Raw genomic sequence first — 15123 nt, forward strand, 5'->3', positions numbered from 1 at the left:
GAAGGTTAAAATGACATTGTCTGCCCTTTTGAGGGACACAGAAACTGCATTTTGCAGTTTAAGCAAAGTCATTACAATTGTATTTCTAGTTGCTTACAAGCACTTGATATAAAACTTAGATGATTTCAAATTTAGTAAGCACATTTGGGATAGTCTGGCTTATCATAAATGCTGTGCATTTAAAGTCTACTTTGAAAGTTCTAGAGGAAACTTCAAGGTTGTTATTCTCTATAGACACCTGAAAATTGTGTGTTTTGAGGCACTCAGGTGAATTCTGGTTGAGAAAGACATATTCTACAGATTTATATGGACAGAGGAAACAGTGGTATGAAAAATTTAAAAATTCAAAGCAGATACTTGAAGTTGCAGGCATTAATTTGCAATCTAGTTGCTTCTCACATGGGCCACTCCATATAATATCTTAAAGATGAATAGCAAAAGAGATTTACATTTTTAATCATGGTTATTGACACAGCGAGAACATTATTATAGCAATAATACTTCACAATCCTAATTTAACTCAGTATTTGTTGGGTGTCAACGAAGTGTCAGATATTTGACTAAGTTCTGGTTTTATAAAAGATGAATAAACATGATCTAAGGATAGAGTGGGATGTGGGAAGGAAGTTGAAGACAATTAACATTTAATAACTTTATAATAAGCTGAATATGTGCCAGGTAGATGTAAAGACACACACACACACACACACACACACACCACACACACACACACACACTTCATTTTATATTCACTGAAGTTTTTTAAAGCTTACACTATAGTTCCCCAATTAGAGTTTAGTAGTTTCAGCAAATGTCACACAAAAAAAGCAGGCAGTAAGCTGGAATCTAAACCTAGTTGTTCTAGCTTTAAAGACCATCTTTTAACTAGGTCGCTTCTCATTCCTAACTGTAATATAAACCAACTTGTTTAAACCTCTCACAAGATTATAAAAGAAATTGAAGAAAATGATTCAATTTTGCTAAGGAACATTTGCAAAGGTTTCACAGAGGAGGTAACTTTGATCTGGTAAACATTGATTAAAATTATGACAGGTTGGTGAAGAGAGAGGAATCTTAGGCAGAGGAAGTAGCATGGGCAGAAGCACAGAAAAAGTAAATGGCATATTTGGGAAGAAAAAAAAATGTTTGCAAGAGAAAATTAAGACGTTGTGCCACATTTTTTTTTTTTCTTTCAGGTCTCGCTAAGTTGCTGAGACTGGCCTCAGACTTATAAACCTCCTGCCTCAGCCTCCCAAGTAACTGGGATTACAGTCGTTCACTGCTGTGTCCACCTACTAATTGTGGCATTTCTTACGGGGCTTAATTGTAATGGACTGGGGAAAGAGAAGACCAAAACAATTTTTTTAAAAAAACAGCTTTATTAAGATATAGGTTATACATTATACAATTTACTTATTTTAAGTATACAATTCGATGATTTTCAGTTAATTTTACCAAGTGGTGTAACCATCGCTGCAAATCAGTTTTAGAATATTTTTATCTCCTCCAGTAAAGATACTCCATGTTCATTTAGTTAATTGGCATTTCCACCCCCAAACCTAGGAAACTACATTCTATTTCTATCAGTTTTTCCTTTCTGGCTATACATAGAATAATACAATATTTGACCTTTTATCTGGCTTAATTTCACTTAGCATAGTATTTTCAAAGTTCATTCACATCATTGCACATAGTGACACTTGATTCCTTTCCATGTGTGAATAATATTGCATTGCATGGATATACCAAAGTTTATCCATTAATCAGTTCAACACTTGAGTTCTTCCAGTGTTTGATTATTATAATGCTGCCATGAACATTTGTGTAAGCACACATTTTCATTTCTTTAGGGTAGATACCTAGTAGAATTGCTGAGTTTTATGGTAGTTTTGTATTTAGCTTTTGAGAAACTGCTAAACGGTTTCTACAGTGGCTATACAATTTTATATTCCTGCCTGCGAAATATGAGGATTCTGGTTTTTCTCTATATTCTCAACAGTACTAGTTAGTGTCTTACTATTGTATACTTACATTCCTGTCTGTGTGAAATGCTATCTCATTGTGGTTTTAATTTGTGTTTCTCTAATGACTAATTTTCGTGTGCTTGGGACTTGAATTCTAAAAGCTCTATTTGGATAATTAAGATGAAAAATATAGAAAGGTAGTGGAATTTATTGAAAGGATAACAAAGTTGTTAGCTATCTACCTGACATGGAGTTGCAGATGTCCAAAATGCAGCAAGAAATTTTGGGTCAGAACTCAGAATACATATTTGGGACTCAATTTTAAAGAAGAGGCATCAAAATCATGAAACTAGATGTTTACTAAAACAGGAAATAGAGCAAGAAACTTGAGAACATTGAAAGATAGCTGTTTTTAACAAACTGGTGGAGGATGTATCAGAGAGGGAGGCAGAGATTTAGGAGATGGAAGAGAATCCGGTATTGTGGGTGTCATAGGATGAAAGGTTTTGAAGAAATAAGGGGAGGCCAATAAGAGCAATATTTTGCCGTAGTTAGAAAGTTAAATAGGAAGGTCACTTAATTTGGTGACTACATATCCATTGGGGTTACCTGACGGAGTAATTTCTATTTAGGCAAGGAGACAGATGCTAAATTATAGCTATCAAGTTCAGATTTTCATTAAAAAATTCTTGTCAATAGCTTTTGCTTCCTGTGAATGTCATGTACTTTTGGAAAAATTTTTACTGAATAAGTAAAAAAGTTTTAAATTTCAATTTAATTTTTCTGTTTTTTTTTTTTTCAGGAATGCTAATTTTTTATCATTACTTTTTTTTCCCCTCAATTTCTCCTCTATCCCTACTCCTTCACTTATTCTATTTGAGAACATGAGTTAGAGCAATCAGGTGAACAAACCATCAGTGATGCTACAGAGTTAACTTAGAGATAGGCTGTCATTCAAATAGAGTAAAACTGGAGGATTCAGTGTGTGCACTTCCATAAATACCAAACTTGAGTTTATTCTTGTGTGTGGTGGGAATATTACTTGTGTCACTGAGTCATTGAATGAATGTCTGTTGAGCTCATTAATGTTCCTTACTCAGAAAACCCTTTATGGACATCCACTCCATTAGTTTATTACCCTTCATGGGAAAATATTTGACTGAAATACTCTTTGCTCCTCTGTGACACAGAACATAATTCTATCAAAGTGAGCTGTTCCCTTTCTCAACCACAAATATCTCCTTCCTGTCTTTACAAATATGTGCAGACCCTGTTATTTCTTTTATGGACTCAAACTATGAGTATGAATGTGTTGTTGATTTTCCCTCCTTTTTGATTTCCAATATTAGAAATAACCCCTCCCACACCATTTTCAACAGGATAGTCCTAAAGCTATTCAGTCGGGAAAATTCAGAATAGTTTACAATTCTGATAGTTTCTTTAATTCCTTCTCCATGATATGTTCTTGGGATCTAAGAAGTCACATGATGACCAAGTGGAGGAACTCACTTCTACATTCTCTTGAGTTGAATGGCTCAAATGAAGTCTCTTAATACCTTTTCTCTTGGTTTTCTTTCGGAGAAAGAAAAGATGATGCTTATAGTGTAGATTAGATGAAGGTTCGTAAAGGCTTATGTTGCAGACAAAAATTTTACTTTACATGGAAAAGATAAGGGCTTAAAAAAGGGCCAAGAATTTTAACAATTCCTCTAACAGAAGAAATTAGTAAAAGATTATCTGAGTCAAAGTGGGAAAATTCAACCAAAGTGAAGTATTTCCTATAGCATATTGTCAGAGTCACAGATATAATGATTATGAACAAAATATTTTTTGCTTACAGTATTTGTAGCTTGATCATTGTAAGAAAGAGCACAGATATGGTTCTCCTAGTTTAATTGGGAGGTATTCTGTTTGAATCAGATTTAAATTATATTTTTCTAGCAATCCCCTGAGATGATATCTTGATGTGATTAATTTAGATGTGGTAAAAGTAGATGGGACAAGAAGATAATGTTCCCTATGTGATAAAAGTAAAAAAAAAAAATCAAATGTTGTTCCAGATCTATTCTATTTATTGCACAGTTAAATGTAAAAAGTGAATCTCTAAAGCAATTGAATATATACATGTGAAAGGAAAACTTATTTAGCATATGAAACTTCTGAGAAACAATTTGTAAAACAAGCAAAAAGCTGTATTAGAGTAATAGACATATATTTGCATTATTATTTATAATAACAATAGTAATTATTTTTAAATTTTTCATTAGAAAATAATTGATGTGCCCAGTCAAATGTATCCAAGTCATACTGCAAAAATAATTTTCATATTTAAAATTTAAACTACTATTAACATAATAGATTAAAAAGTACTTCTTCCTCCTAAATAAAAAAAAATAGTATTACTAATATCAAACATGTTTTGGGGTTGTTTTTCATTTGTGGCATTAAATTTTACAGTGATTTTAATTAAGGTCAGTTGTGATCAGTGTTATGCATTTTTTACAATGATTGGTTGCTCTTTCACTGCAATGTACAATGACTTCTTTTTTTAATTATAAAGACTAAGTTTTTAACCTATGCATTTCACTTAATGAATGGTGCTAATCGGTCCTAGTATAACATTTTTTATGATTTTGTCAATTAAAAATTGAACCTCCGGGAATCCTGCCTATAATCATTGAAACCACAGTCCTCTTTTGCTTTTCTCTTTGTCATCTTTAGTCCCCAACCCGACATACAATATTTTGATTTGTTAACTTGTATACCAACAAATCAACAAATGCAGCTCGAAGCCTGCATTACCTTGTGCATCTTTTCTCTTTTCATTTTTGTTGTCACTAACCATATAAATAAATGTACTTCTGCAGCAAGAAGCCTAAGCCTTGGAACCCTGCTCCCTTTGGTTCCCATAAAAACTGTCATGATCCTTTTTTATCCCTATGTGAGAACAGTTGGCAACTTTCTATGCCCTGTTACATATACAATTTTTATCCTAAGAATTAATATTCTTCCTTCCTCTGACCCTTTCTTCTTTAGCAATCTCATTTCTCCCTGCTCTGGCACTCCCTGCTCTGCTACTTCCAAGCCATTCAATTCTTATTAGCACATGCCACTTGCTAACTACTTCCCTGCCTGTGCAGATATCACCCTGAGTCATGGGAAGGTCCACTGATTTCAGAGGCAGCTTTTTCCATTTTTGGATCAGTCAATTAAAATAGTTTTTCTCTTTATTGTATAAATCAAATAAGTTAGGTATATGATTTCACAGTTATTTTTGTGAGGATATCAGTCTAATGAGGTCTTCTTTCCTAGTTGTGTTGCAGATGTGTATTACTGTCTATAGTGGTGTTTTGTCTAAGCTGTAAGGAAGGAACTCTGCATCTGATACGTCCACATTTCCATGCCTGGATCCACAATAGCATGAGGTCTACTTTGGGGCAGAGCATATGTATAAACACATGTTCAATGACTAAGCCACCTTCTAAATATGAACTATTTATATGTGAAAATATACATACAAACTATAGTTATCCAAGAATGATAAAAAATTCTCTATATAGGAAGTGATTCTGTAAATTTTAATTGTGGAGATTAAATGCAAGCCTGATCATATGTATACTCAACCCCACACACAGAAAAATTACTAAATATTACTAATTGTTTAACAAAAAAAGCATTATGTGTTTGTTGTATGTTTGTCTACAATTGCTTAACAGAAAAATAGTTACATCTGTTGTATGTCTATATTTTGAATGGTTTACTTTTCTACAGATGTGTTTCATTATTATTTTTTAATGAAGTAATTGACAAATATAGTTCTATACCTGTAATTTCATATAGTATAGGAAAATATGAGTAGTTTGGTTGGCCATTTTACAATGTGAGTATGAGAAAATACCTCATATTTTACCTCAATTGTAGTTTCAAATACTCTATAGAGCCTGATCTCTTGTTAGTATCTCTAAATTGTTAGCATCTTTAAATATCCCTGCATTAGAAACTATTTTAAAAATTGTTTTAATAACAATTTTAATCAAATTTTCTGTGATGCTATTGTAATCATTGTAATCAGTCACAACCTATAATTATATTTCACTCAAAACATTTCATGCTGTGCAGTAACCTGAAAGTAGACATATAAATATATCTAGGTGGGTCTCTTTACCTGACCTCCCTCCACCCTACCCAGGAGTTGCTATAACTAGTAACTGACAGTGGAGTGTAGAGGCTGTTTTCCATTTGTCCCAAATAATGTGATAAAAATATCACCTGGAGACACTTAGGCAGTGTCACTATCAGTTAACATCTGATACAAAGACAAACATATGGTGAGAGACTTTTCACTAAAGCTTCCTTTTCACAAAGAATTACTTCCTTTGTGGTCTAATAAATACTGACTTGTTTGTAGAGTGGTTGCTTAGAGTTAGGTGTGCAGCTCCTGGTCATGTAGCAGATTTACGCTCTGAGGGCAAGGTGGGAGGTACAGGTAGGGAGGAGGGGTAGGAAGGGATAATCAATAGCCAATGTGACTCTACTATGGTTCTTTGCAGGTCTTGAATCATCAGTGAATTATTCTTTTCCAGTCCTTATTTTAACTAGCTTTCTTTAATGCCCACTTTTATGTGTGTCCATTATCATCTATGCAATTTTAGAAAGTAAAATGCACCAGGCTCAGAGCTAATTATGCGTTCTATTATGCCTTCAGATATCTGGATAAAAGTCATGCTGTAACACTGAAATCACTTCCCTAAAATTCATTTCCACTATTGATGACTTAATGATATATTTACTTTAGAGATTTGCCTTGGGGCAATGATGATCCTGGTTAGTTTCACTTGAAAGAATAAACTTGTACTTCATGGAATCCGTAAGCATTTAGGAAAATCATCGTGGGCTTTGAAAATACAATTAATGCAGAGTGTGTTGAAATTCATGCTTTGGCTAGTCCTAAGTAGAAGTGATCCTCTTGATACCAATGCAAAATATGAGAGCCCTAACATACACAGTTCTCAAATTCCATTACTTAAACCTGGGTAACAACAGATTGAGGAAGTTGTAGAAGACGTGTGTGTATGATGGCAGACTGCAGCTGTGTTTCTCAACTACAAAGTCAGTACACATGAGCAATAAAAGAATGATTTAAAAACTACTCCCTTGCATAATAAATATGCACTGATAAAAAAAGCTTTCAATAAAAGAGAAAGAAAAAATAAAAATGACATAATTTTTAAGTAAAATGATCACTAATCAATTTTTGCTTATAAACCTTGTACTACCAGTTAATCTGTCATATTATATATAACTCACTAGCTAGAAATGCAAACATTAGCCTAATGTATACCTCTCAATTTGATCTCTTTGATGTTTTACTATGTAGTTTTGAAAACCACTGTTCCTCTGTAATAATATTCACAACTTCTAGGTGCAGGTCATATACTCCATTATGAGGAGATATTTTCCCATGTTTCTAACAGTAGAGAGCAGTATTTTGCAAGGAGACGTGATTTGGTGATTTAACAAATATTCATTTGTGAGACTGCATTTTTGTGCCCTTAAAATAGTTTGATCCCAATGTGTGTGAAAACTTTTTTGCTATAAATTCCACATTAACAATTTTCTAAAATCTAAGTTAAAAAAAAACAAAAAAAAACACTACTGCAACTGAGTTCTGGATTTAGTGAGAACAAAGACAAAATGGGTTTCAGGTGGGGAAAGACCGTCTCCTCCTAAATGTCAGTGTCCATCCCAGAGCCACATTTTCGGCAGAAGATTTCCATGCTCTGGGTCAGGAAGCCCTCACCCACCAAGGAGATGGAGCACTTCCCACAATTAAAGCACTCGCTGTGCCACTGGCGGTCTTGAAAGCAGATAAACTTGGCCCCTCTGAGACCTGTAAAGAAATTGGAGAAAAAGAGAAATACATTCTTTCAACAAGTAGATGAAGTGTTCAATCAGGTGCTCTTCTGGGATCTGGGGGTAGAGCAGTGAGCAAGATGATGTGGAGGCGTCACTCCAAGAAGAATGCTGCTTCATGGTGGACAGAAGTCAGTAGCATCTGTCTACATGAGTAGCATGTTCTTGGGGAGAATTGTCTAAAACAGGTAAGGATGTACGGTTTCACGCAGTGGAAAGGCAGTACAGGTTTTGAAGTCAAAGATAACTAAGAATGAATATTTTCCCCTTTCTTTCTGTGTGACCCAGTTTTCTTAACTGTAAAAAGATCAAATGAAGTAAATGTACACTTTCTAGCCTGGTGTCTGGTATTTTAGCATTTTAATGACGTTTAGTTCTCTTCTCTTCCCCCATTTTTCCATCCTTAGTTTTATTTAGAGTAAGTCCTATGGGTCATACTGTGATCTGGGACACTATTTCCAGAAAGCCCAAATAGAAAGTTATTTCCAGATTATCACACAGATATCTTAATGGAATCATCTTATTATCTTGCCCAGAGACAGTTTCAGCTTAGAGCTGCAAAGATCTATGAATCTGATTGCTCCTGCCACTGCGGTCACTATCAAAAGAATTTCTTTCTTTCTTTTCCTTTCCTTCCCTTTTTTTTTTCTTTCCTTTCCCTTCCTTTTCCCTTTTTCTTTCCCTCCCTCCCTTCCTTCCTTTCCTTTTTTATTTTTATTTTTCAGTGCAAGGGACCAAACCCAAACACATGCTAGGCAGGTGATCTATCACACTCTCAGTCCTCAGAAATTAATTCCCAAGAAGTGTCTCATTAGCCTCTACCATTTTAACTTTGAACTCAGTTTAGCCATAGTGTTTTTTAAAAGCTAGTAGAATTTGAGTCCGTAGTGACACTGGTCTTTCTCCCTAATATGATTCCAGGGTGCAGTTCAAGAAATTGAGAAGTTATAGAGGAGAAAAGACCTAAAAGTTGGGAAATAGTGGGGATGCCTGAGACTTGTGTTTATTTATTTGACAAGTTTTCTCAAAATGATCTTGGTGTTATGAACTTCTTGTAATTTGCTTATCATCCATGAACTAAAGATGAAATCATTCATGTACTGATTCACATAAAATTTCTAAATACTCCATTTGGGATGGTGGAACAAAAAGGATGAATAATCATGCCATTTCAGATAAACTATGAATATGATAATGAAGTTTTGTTTCCATCCTAAAAAAACATAGTTGATGTCTTTATATAGAGTTTAGTAGTTCATAAAGAAATTTATGTCAAATTCCTACTTAATTTCCCTATCAAATTCCTTGACTAAATTTATAGCTTGCCTATCCATGATCGCTAGTTTCTAACAAGTCAGTATATAACAATTAATTCCCTCAAAGTTACTTGAAACATTAATAAGCTGATTGGGTCATGTTCTATGTATACATAAATCATCTCTATTCATAAAACTATTAAATGTCTAGCACTTTGGTTCTTATGAGTTTTCCTTGATTTTACTAGTAAGTGGTAAATGTAAGAGTAATTCTAAAATTTTATAAAGAAGAAAAAATCAAAGCATCTGGCAGTGTCCAAATTTGGAACACTATGTTTACTCCTTTAGGTCATGAAGGTCATTTGTAGTAAGAAAGTCAACCCAGAAACTGGTCTCTTTAACAATTTTAATTTAATCACTTGTAGAAAACATAACCAAGAACATTAGCAACTCTCTCTGAGGAAGCTACAATATTTGAAATTCCTCTTCCTCTAAATGAACAGAAATGAAAGAACTTATTCCTGTAAATTGAAATTATGTATCCCATGATGGAGAATATAGATTCTTAAGGTAACATAATGTTTACATGAATGCTCAAATTTCTGAAGATAAATATATGGCAGTATCAGGTGTATTAATACAGTATTTAATTTAAATAGCTATTGTAGTTTGTGGGTTTGGGTTTTTTGTTTTTGTTTTTTTGTTTTTGTTTTTGACTCTGGGAATTGAACCCAAGGCCTACCTGTATGCTAGGCAAGCACTTTACCACTGAGCTACTTTCACAGCCCCAAATAGCTATGGTATATTAATTCAAGATAGCTCCAATCTTAAAGAATCTTTACTTCCAAGCCTATATATATTAAACAATCAGATCAAAAAATACTAAAGGTGACATGGAGGTTTTTTGCAAGCATTTCAGTCTCTGATGTTTCAATCACAGAACTGAAAGAAAATTATCATTGGAAGTTCCCTTTAGACTGTTCTAAATCAAATACATAATACCACATTTGGGTTACTGTTGGGTGTGATCTATGGTTCTTGAATATCCCTGTGTTTGTGAGAAAACTAATGTTTTTCTATCTGACTTTAAAAAACTGGTCTCAGTGATTGTTCTAGAACAATTCATCAGAAAATCACTTAGACACATATTTGTGATGAATGAGAATTGAAACTCATCAGGTTCTGAGTTGTGGAGGTTCTCTGAGATATTAATTAGATATTAGAGTACCCAGAGAAATGTGCAACTCATTTTAAATTATTTAACTTCTCCACTACCTTTTTGGAGTTCTTTGTTTTTTTTTTCTAGTTTGTTTCAAGAAATGTTTGGAATAAATTGCAATGGCAGATTTTACTAAGGAGATTTTGGAGCTCAAGATACTTGTGCATATCTGGAAGTCCCATTTTTGAATAAAGTGGTGGAGATGTGTCTTATTCTCTTGGTTGTAAGAACTGCCAGATGTGTAGAAGGCAGGAGAGCAGAGTGGTTAGGAGCACATGCTTTGAGGCCCAATAGTCTGGGATTGTTAATACAAGTCCTTGCAAGGATCAAGGAGGTAATGTGACAGACACAGGGTGTGAGGAACAGAGAAGGCACACCCCACACAAAATGGCAGCCACTCAGCTCCATGTGACTTTGAGCCTGCTTTAAGAATGTGAAGGCAGACTTACCCGTGGTAAGCTCTTTATTTGCTTACAGTCACAGAGATAGATTTTACATTCCTTTTACCCCCAAAATATGTCCAAACCTAACAAAACCTATCTGCTAGTCAGATGAAGCCCATGGCTAGTGTGAGAATCTGAAAAAATTGGGCCCCTAGGTAGACAAACAGGACTGTAATTTATGTAGGTGACTTGCCCCTGGCTTTACAAGTGGGTAGAATCCTGCAATGTGGGGTTTGCAGTGAAACTCTTTTCCTTCATTGGAAGATACATGCAGTCAACTTTTGTTATATTTATTTGAAAATGGACGAGGAAGAAGAAAAGGATAGCACAATCTTTAATTCTCTTGTTATATAATCTGAACTAGAAAAATGAAATATGGTCTAAGAATACTAAAAGTGGACAGCAGAATACAGTTGTCACATTATTGTGACGATAAATTGCTGCAAAGAATAGTTGCTTTTCTCAAGTATCTTGCTGGCTTTAGTTCTCTTACTATAGAATTAGCATTTTAGAGATGGCTCTGAGGAAAATACAATGCATTTTTTTAAACCTTGAAAACCTATTTAACATGGATCAATTTACCTTAGATGTCATTTTTCAAATCATATCTCATGTATTTTTTTTCTTGAGTAGAAAGCTATATTGTTTTCTTTCATCTATTCATAATTTAAAACTTGTTGCAAGTGAATGGAGAGAAAAGAGAGTAATGTATTTGTTTGAAGCATGTTAAAATGAAGTTTAATTCATTCCTAACCTATGCTTTCCTAATCATTACAGCTTCAGATATTTTATAGAATAGTTGCACTTAATTAAAAACTTCTGTATCTTAAGTCTGCTTGGCCCTTGTTTGGAATAAAGCAGAATTCTGATTTATTATATTCCTTCCTCCCACTCAAATTCTTAATGAGACTCAAATCAGGCCTCTCCATTTAAAGTATTCTCTGACCTCATATCTCATCCTCTTTTTCTCCTTCCTTGATCTATGACTTTACTTAAAATCTGTACCATTAGGGTAGTGTTTAATTTCTTTTGAAGATCATATTTACCCGAATTATACTCTGTCCTTTCCTTGAGGGATACATGTAATATTTAAATTTATAAATGGGAACTGAACTTGCATTTGCCTTAAAAGGAAAGGAAATACAAGTAAAATGAAAGATTTACCTTTTTTTCACTTGTATCCTAAATTAACTAGGTAACATTTTATGTGGTTACCACTGTCTTATGGTAGTATTGTGTTGAACTGAAGAACTTACCAGTAATGGGTTTGGTACATGCTGCACACTTTTTGGCATAAAGATGGTTGTAACAGTCCATGCAGAATGGATAATCATCTTTGGACATAAATTCTTCTTCACAAAGCTCTTTCCTACAGCCACTACATAGAAAACACTCTTTATGCCATTGCTGGTCATGAAACATTATCCCACCTGAAGATATCACCTGCCAAAGAAATGCAAAAAGGGCAATGAGTGTGGTAACCATTGCATGTTAGACCTTTTCATGACTTCATTCTGTGTCCATAACTGGTACTCTAACCCCTTGCATTAGGATGTTATTTTCCTTAAAACTTCTGTGATTTTTTGAATCAATATGCAAAATCAAAGGTTATAGGGATTAAATAGAACTGGTAAAAAATGAAGATTATTCTAATTTTTCTCTACCAATGGATCAGAAAAATGGCATGGCTTTTTTGGACTCAGGAAGATGAAAATGAAATAGATGTTTGATTCACCTCATATTCCTTAGAGTTTTCTTAGGTTTGCCATCAGAGCTAAGATAGTTTTATACTATGTCCTCATATCAATATCTAACTTGCAAAGATGTTAGGAAAAATATCTACTTTATCCTGAAAGCTTTGTACTAGGTTCAAGAATATCTGACAGTGGAAATCCTGGATAAAATTGGTAAATATCATCATTTGTTATTAATGACTTACATTTCTTGATTGTTTTGGGATCCTCAGTACCATTCTAAGAGGTGACCTCTTTGAATATTCTCAATATCTCTGTATGGTAGAGACTATCATCTTTACCCCTTTACAGATGAACGAGTACCAAGAATTGGAGTCACTAAATTACTTTTCCTGGAGGCAGCAGTCAAACCCCACAACCTGTATACATAACCAGTAATACCATTCACAGTTGAGGTTATTTTGCATGGGTAAGCAATTGGTAAGTCCTTGTGAAATGAATGAATACCAAAAGAAAGCCAAACCATTGGAAAGCAATTCTAATATTGAGTCTAGCACAAGTAGGGTGTTGTAGTGTGTGAGCTTTCAGTTTCAGGATTCAAATAATGGCACTGAGTGTATATTGAGTTTAAAGTTATGATAGGGTTTGATCAAAGATGTTTATTAGTCTCCATAAGATAATATAGTTTTCCTTAACCAATTCTATCCATGGATTCTACTTTTGAAAAAGTTGAAATATATTTACCAGAATCAGATGGATAAATATCAGGCAACTCTTCTTATGTAGCTATTTTAAAGTCATATCATCTTTTAAATTTGTGACTATTGAACTCCTAGAATTGCTGAGGAAATTGGAATCTATTCCTGTATAGGTTTTATAAAAACTGAAACAATGTGATATCAGAGATGGTCTATAATCTTTGTATTAAAATTAACTAATATCAAAGATAAAGAGCTTAAGTCATTTTATTGTTGACAAATTCAAGTGTTTGTCTATCATGTAGGCTTTTAAAATATTCTAAAGATATTTTTAAACTTAAAATAAATATCTTAGAAATTAAAGATACTTGACATAAAAGTTGTTTTTCCTAAAGGAAAAAAGTTTACTATTCTGAATAAGTAAATGGGAAGTATAATGGTGTGTGTAAAGTAGAGCAATTTAAAATGCCCCCTACTGACTTCAAATGCCTTACCGCAGGCAAAGCAGAAATCACGATTCCTTTGATTTGTTTGGTCAAATGATTAGCAGGCAATGCTTAAAAGATTTAAAACTTGAAAAATGTATTCAAAGCAAAATAAAACTTGATATATGCACCAGGGTCTGTTTAATTAGGGAGAAGAAACTCTGGAACATTAAAAATCGTTTGCTTGTGATTACGTTCCTTTTGAAGAGGGAGGTGAACTAAGATGAAGACTAATATCTTAGCTTGGTTTTGGCCACTGACTGATTCCATGATTTATAATAAGTTTCTTTTCTGGAGAAGTGGAGGCAATGATGATTTTTCACTTAGTAGATGCCTAGGGAAGAGTTTAACTCTGTTTGAACTCTGAGAAATTTGAAATCAAAGAAGTACTTGTAGTTTGAGGTCAGTTGCTCTCTAGAGGAAAATAAATTTAGTGTAACAAAATAAAATCTGTTGAAAAAGTTTAAGGGCCTAGTTTTCAAGTAGTTTTTTCTTTCTAAAAAACATGTGGTCTTTGGTTTGGGTTGAAAAAAATTGCTTTTCTTTAGCTTTGATCAAAAACATTTATATCCAGCTTTCCTTATGGAACTTGTGGTTTTAAAAATTGAATAGAAAATAATATGGCATGTCATGATCCATTTACTATCCAATATAAACATATCATAAATTTTTGATGACTTTGAATCCCATCCTAAATATAGTCACTGCTGCCTATAACTTGGGAAGCATCAATGCTTCATCCCAAACAGTACTCAGCCCTAAAGTATTACAGAATTTCCCATTTTGAATCTTTATAGCAGTATTGAAAGAATGTTCACATTGTGTCCAGTAAATTTTAAGATAATTCTCACAACTTCCATTAATATTTTAGTCTGTCTTTAAGAAATGAAACCTAAATTGGTCACTTAAAACAGTTAATTAAGTCTACTGATTTTATTTTTATCATCTATTTTTAAATTTATGGTAATTCAATGAAATCATAGGATGACCACTGCTTGAAACCTCATTTCCTGCTAATGTTTCTTCAGGTATTAGATGACTTCACGTAATGTTACTATCCATTGTAATTCTCAGTCATCATTATAGTGTAATTTAGTAATTATAACTTAGGAGAGTGTATTTATTTAAATATAAATGTAGTACTGGTATTGTTAATCTATGTAGAAAATTACTGTGTGTGTGTTCTTATGTGTGTAAATATGTACCTGTTGGTAGTAATGAGACCCAGCTATTCAGATGCAAATATACAAACGGTCTTAAGAGATCTGCCAAAGTAGCCTATGGATCAAAAATATTTAGGAACCAGTATACCGATCCAATGTTCTTCCATGATTCAGGTTTCTCATCATAATTTATAGTGTCATTCTAAACTTGTGATGCCTCACAGATCAAGACTTTCTTTGAGAATATTAATATATATTATGAAATACAGACAGGTTTCATCAAGATTA

At 33.6% G+C, this 15123-nt stretch overlaps 1 protein-coding gene across 1 annotated transcript in view; it reads right to left on the reverse strand.

Annotated features, from left to right (window-relative positions):
* Nucleotides 1-1381: 1381 nt before the first annotated feature.
* Nucleotides 1382-15123, reverse strand: part of Fhl5 (four and a half LIM domains 5) — a 44081-nt gene continuing 30339 nt past the window's right edge. Inside the window, exons 5-6 of the mRNA XM_047559733.1 lie at nt 12052-12238; nt 1382-7854 (exon numbers count right to left, since the gene is read on the reverse strand). Coding sequence (XP_047415689.1) covers nt 7691-7854; nt 12052-12238 — 351 coding nt within the window. The 3' untranslated portion in view covers nt 1382-7690. The remainder of the gene's footprint in view (nt 7855-12051; nt 12239-15123) is intronic.

Source organism: Sciurus carolinensis, chromosome 7, assembly GCF_902686445.1.
Source record: "Sciurus carolinensis chromosome 7, mSciCar1.2, whole genome shotgun sequence".
Classification (NCBI taxonomy): Eukaryota; Metazoa; Chordata; class Mammalia; order Rodentia; family Sciuridae; genus Sciurus; species Sciurus carolinensis.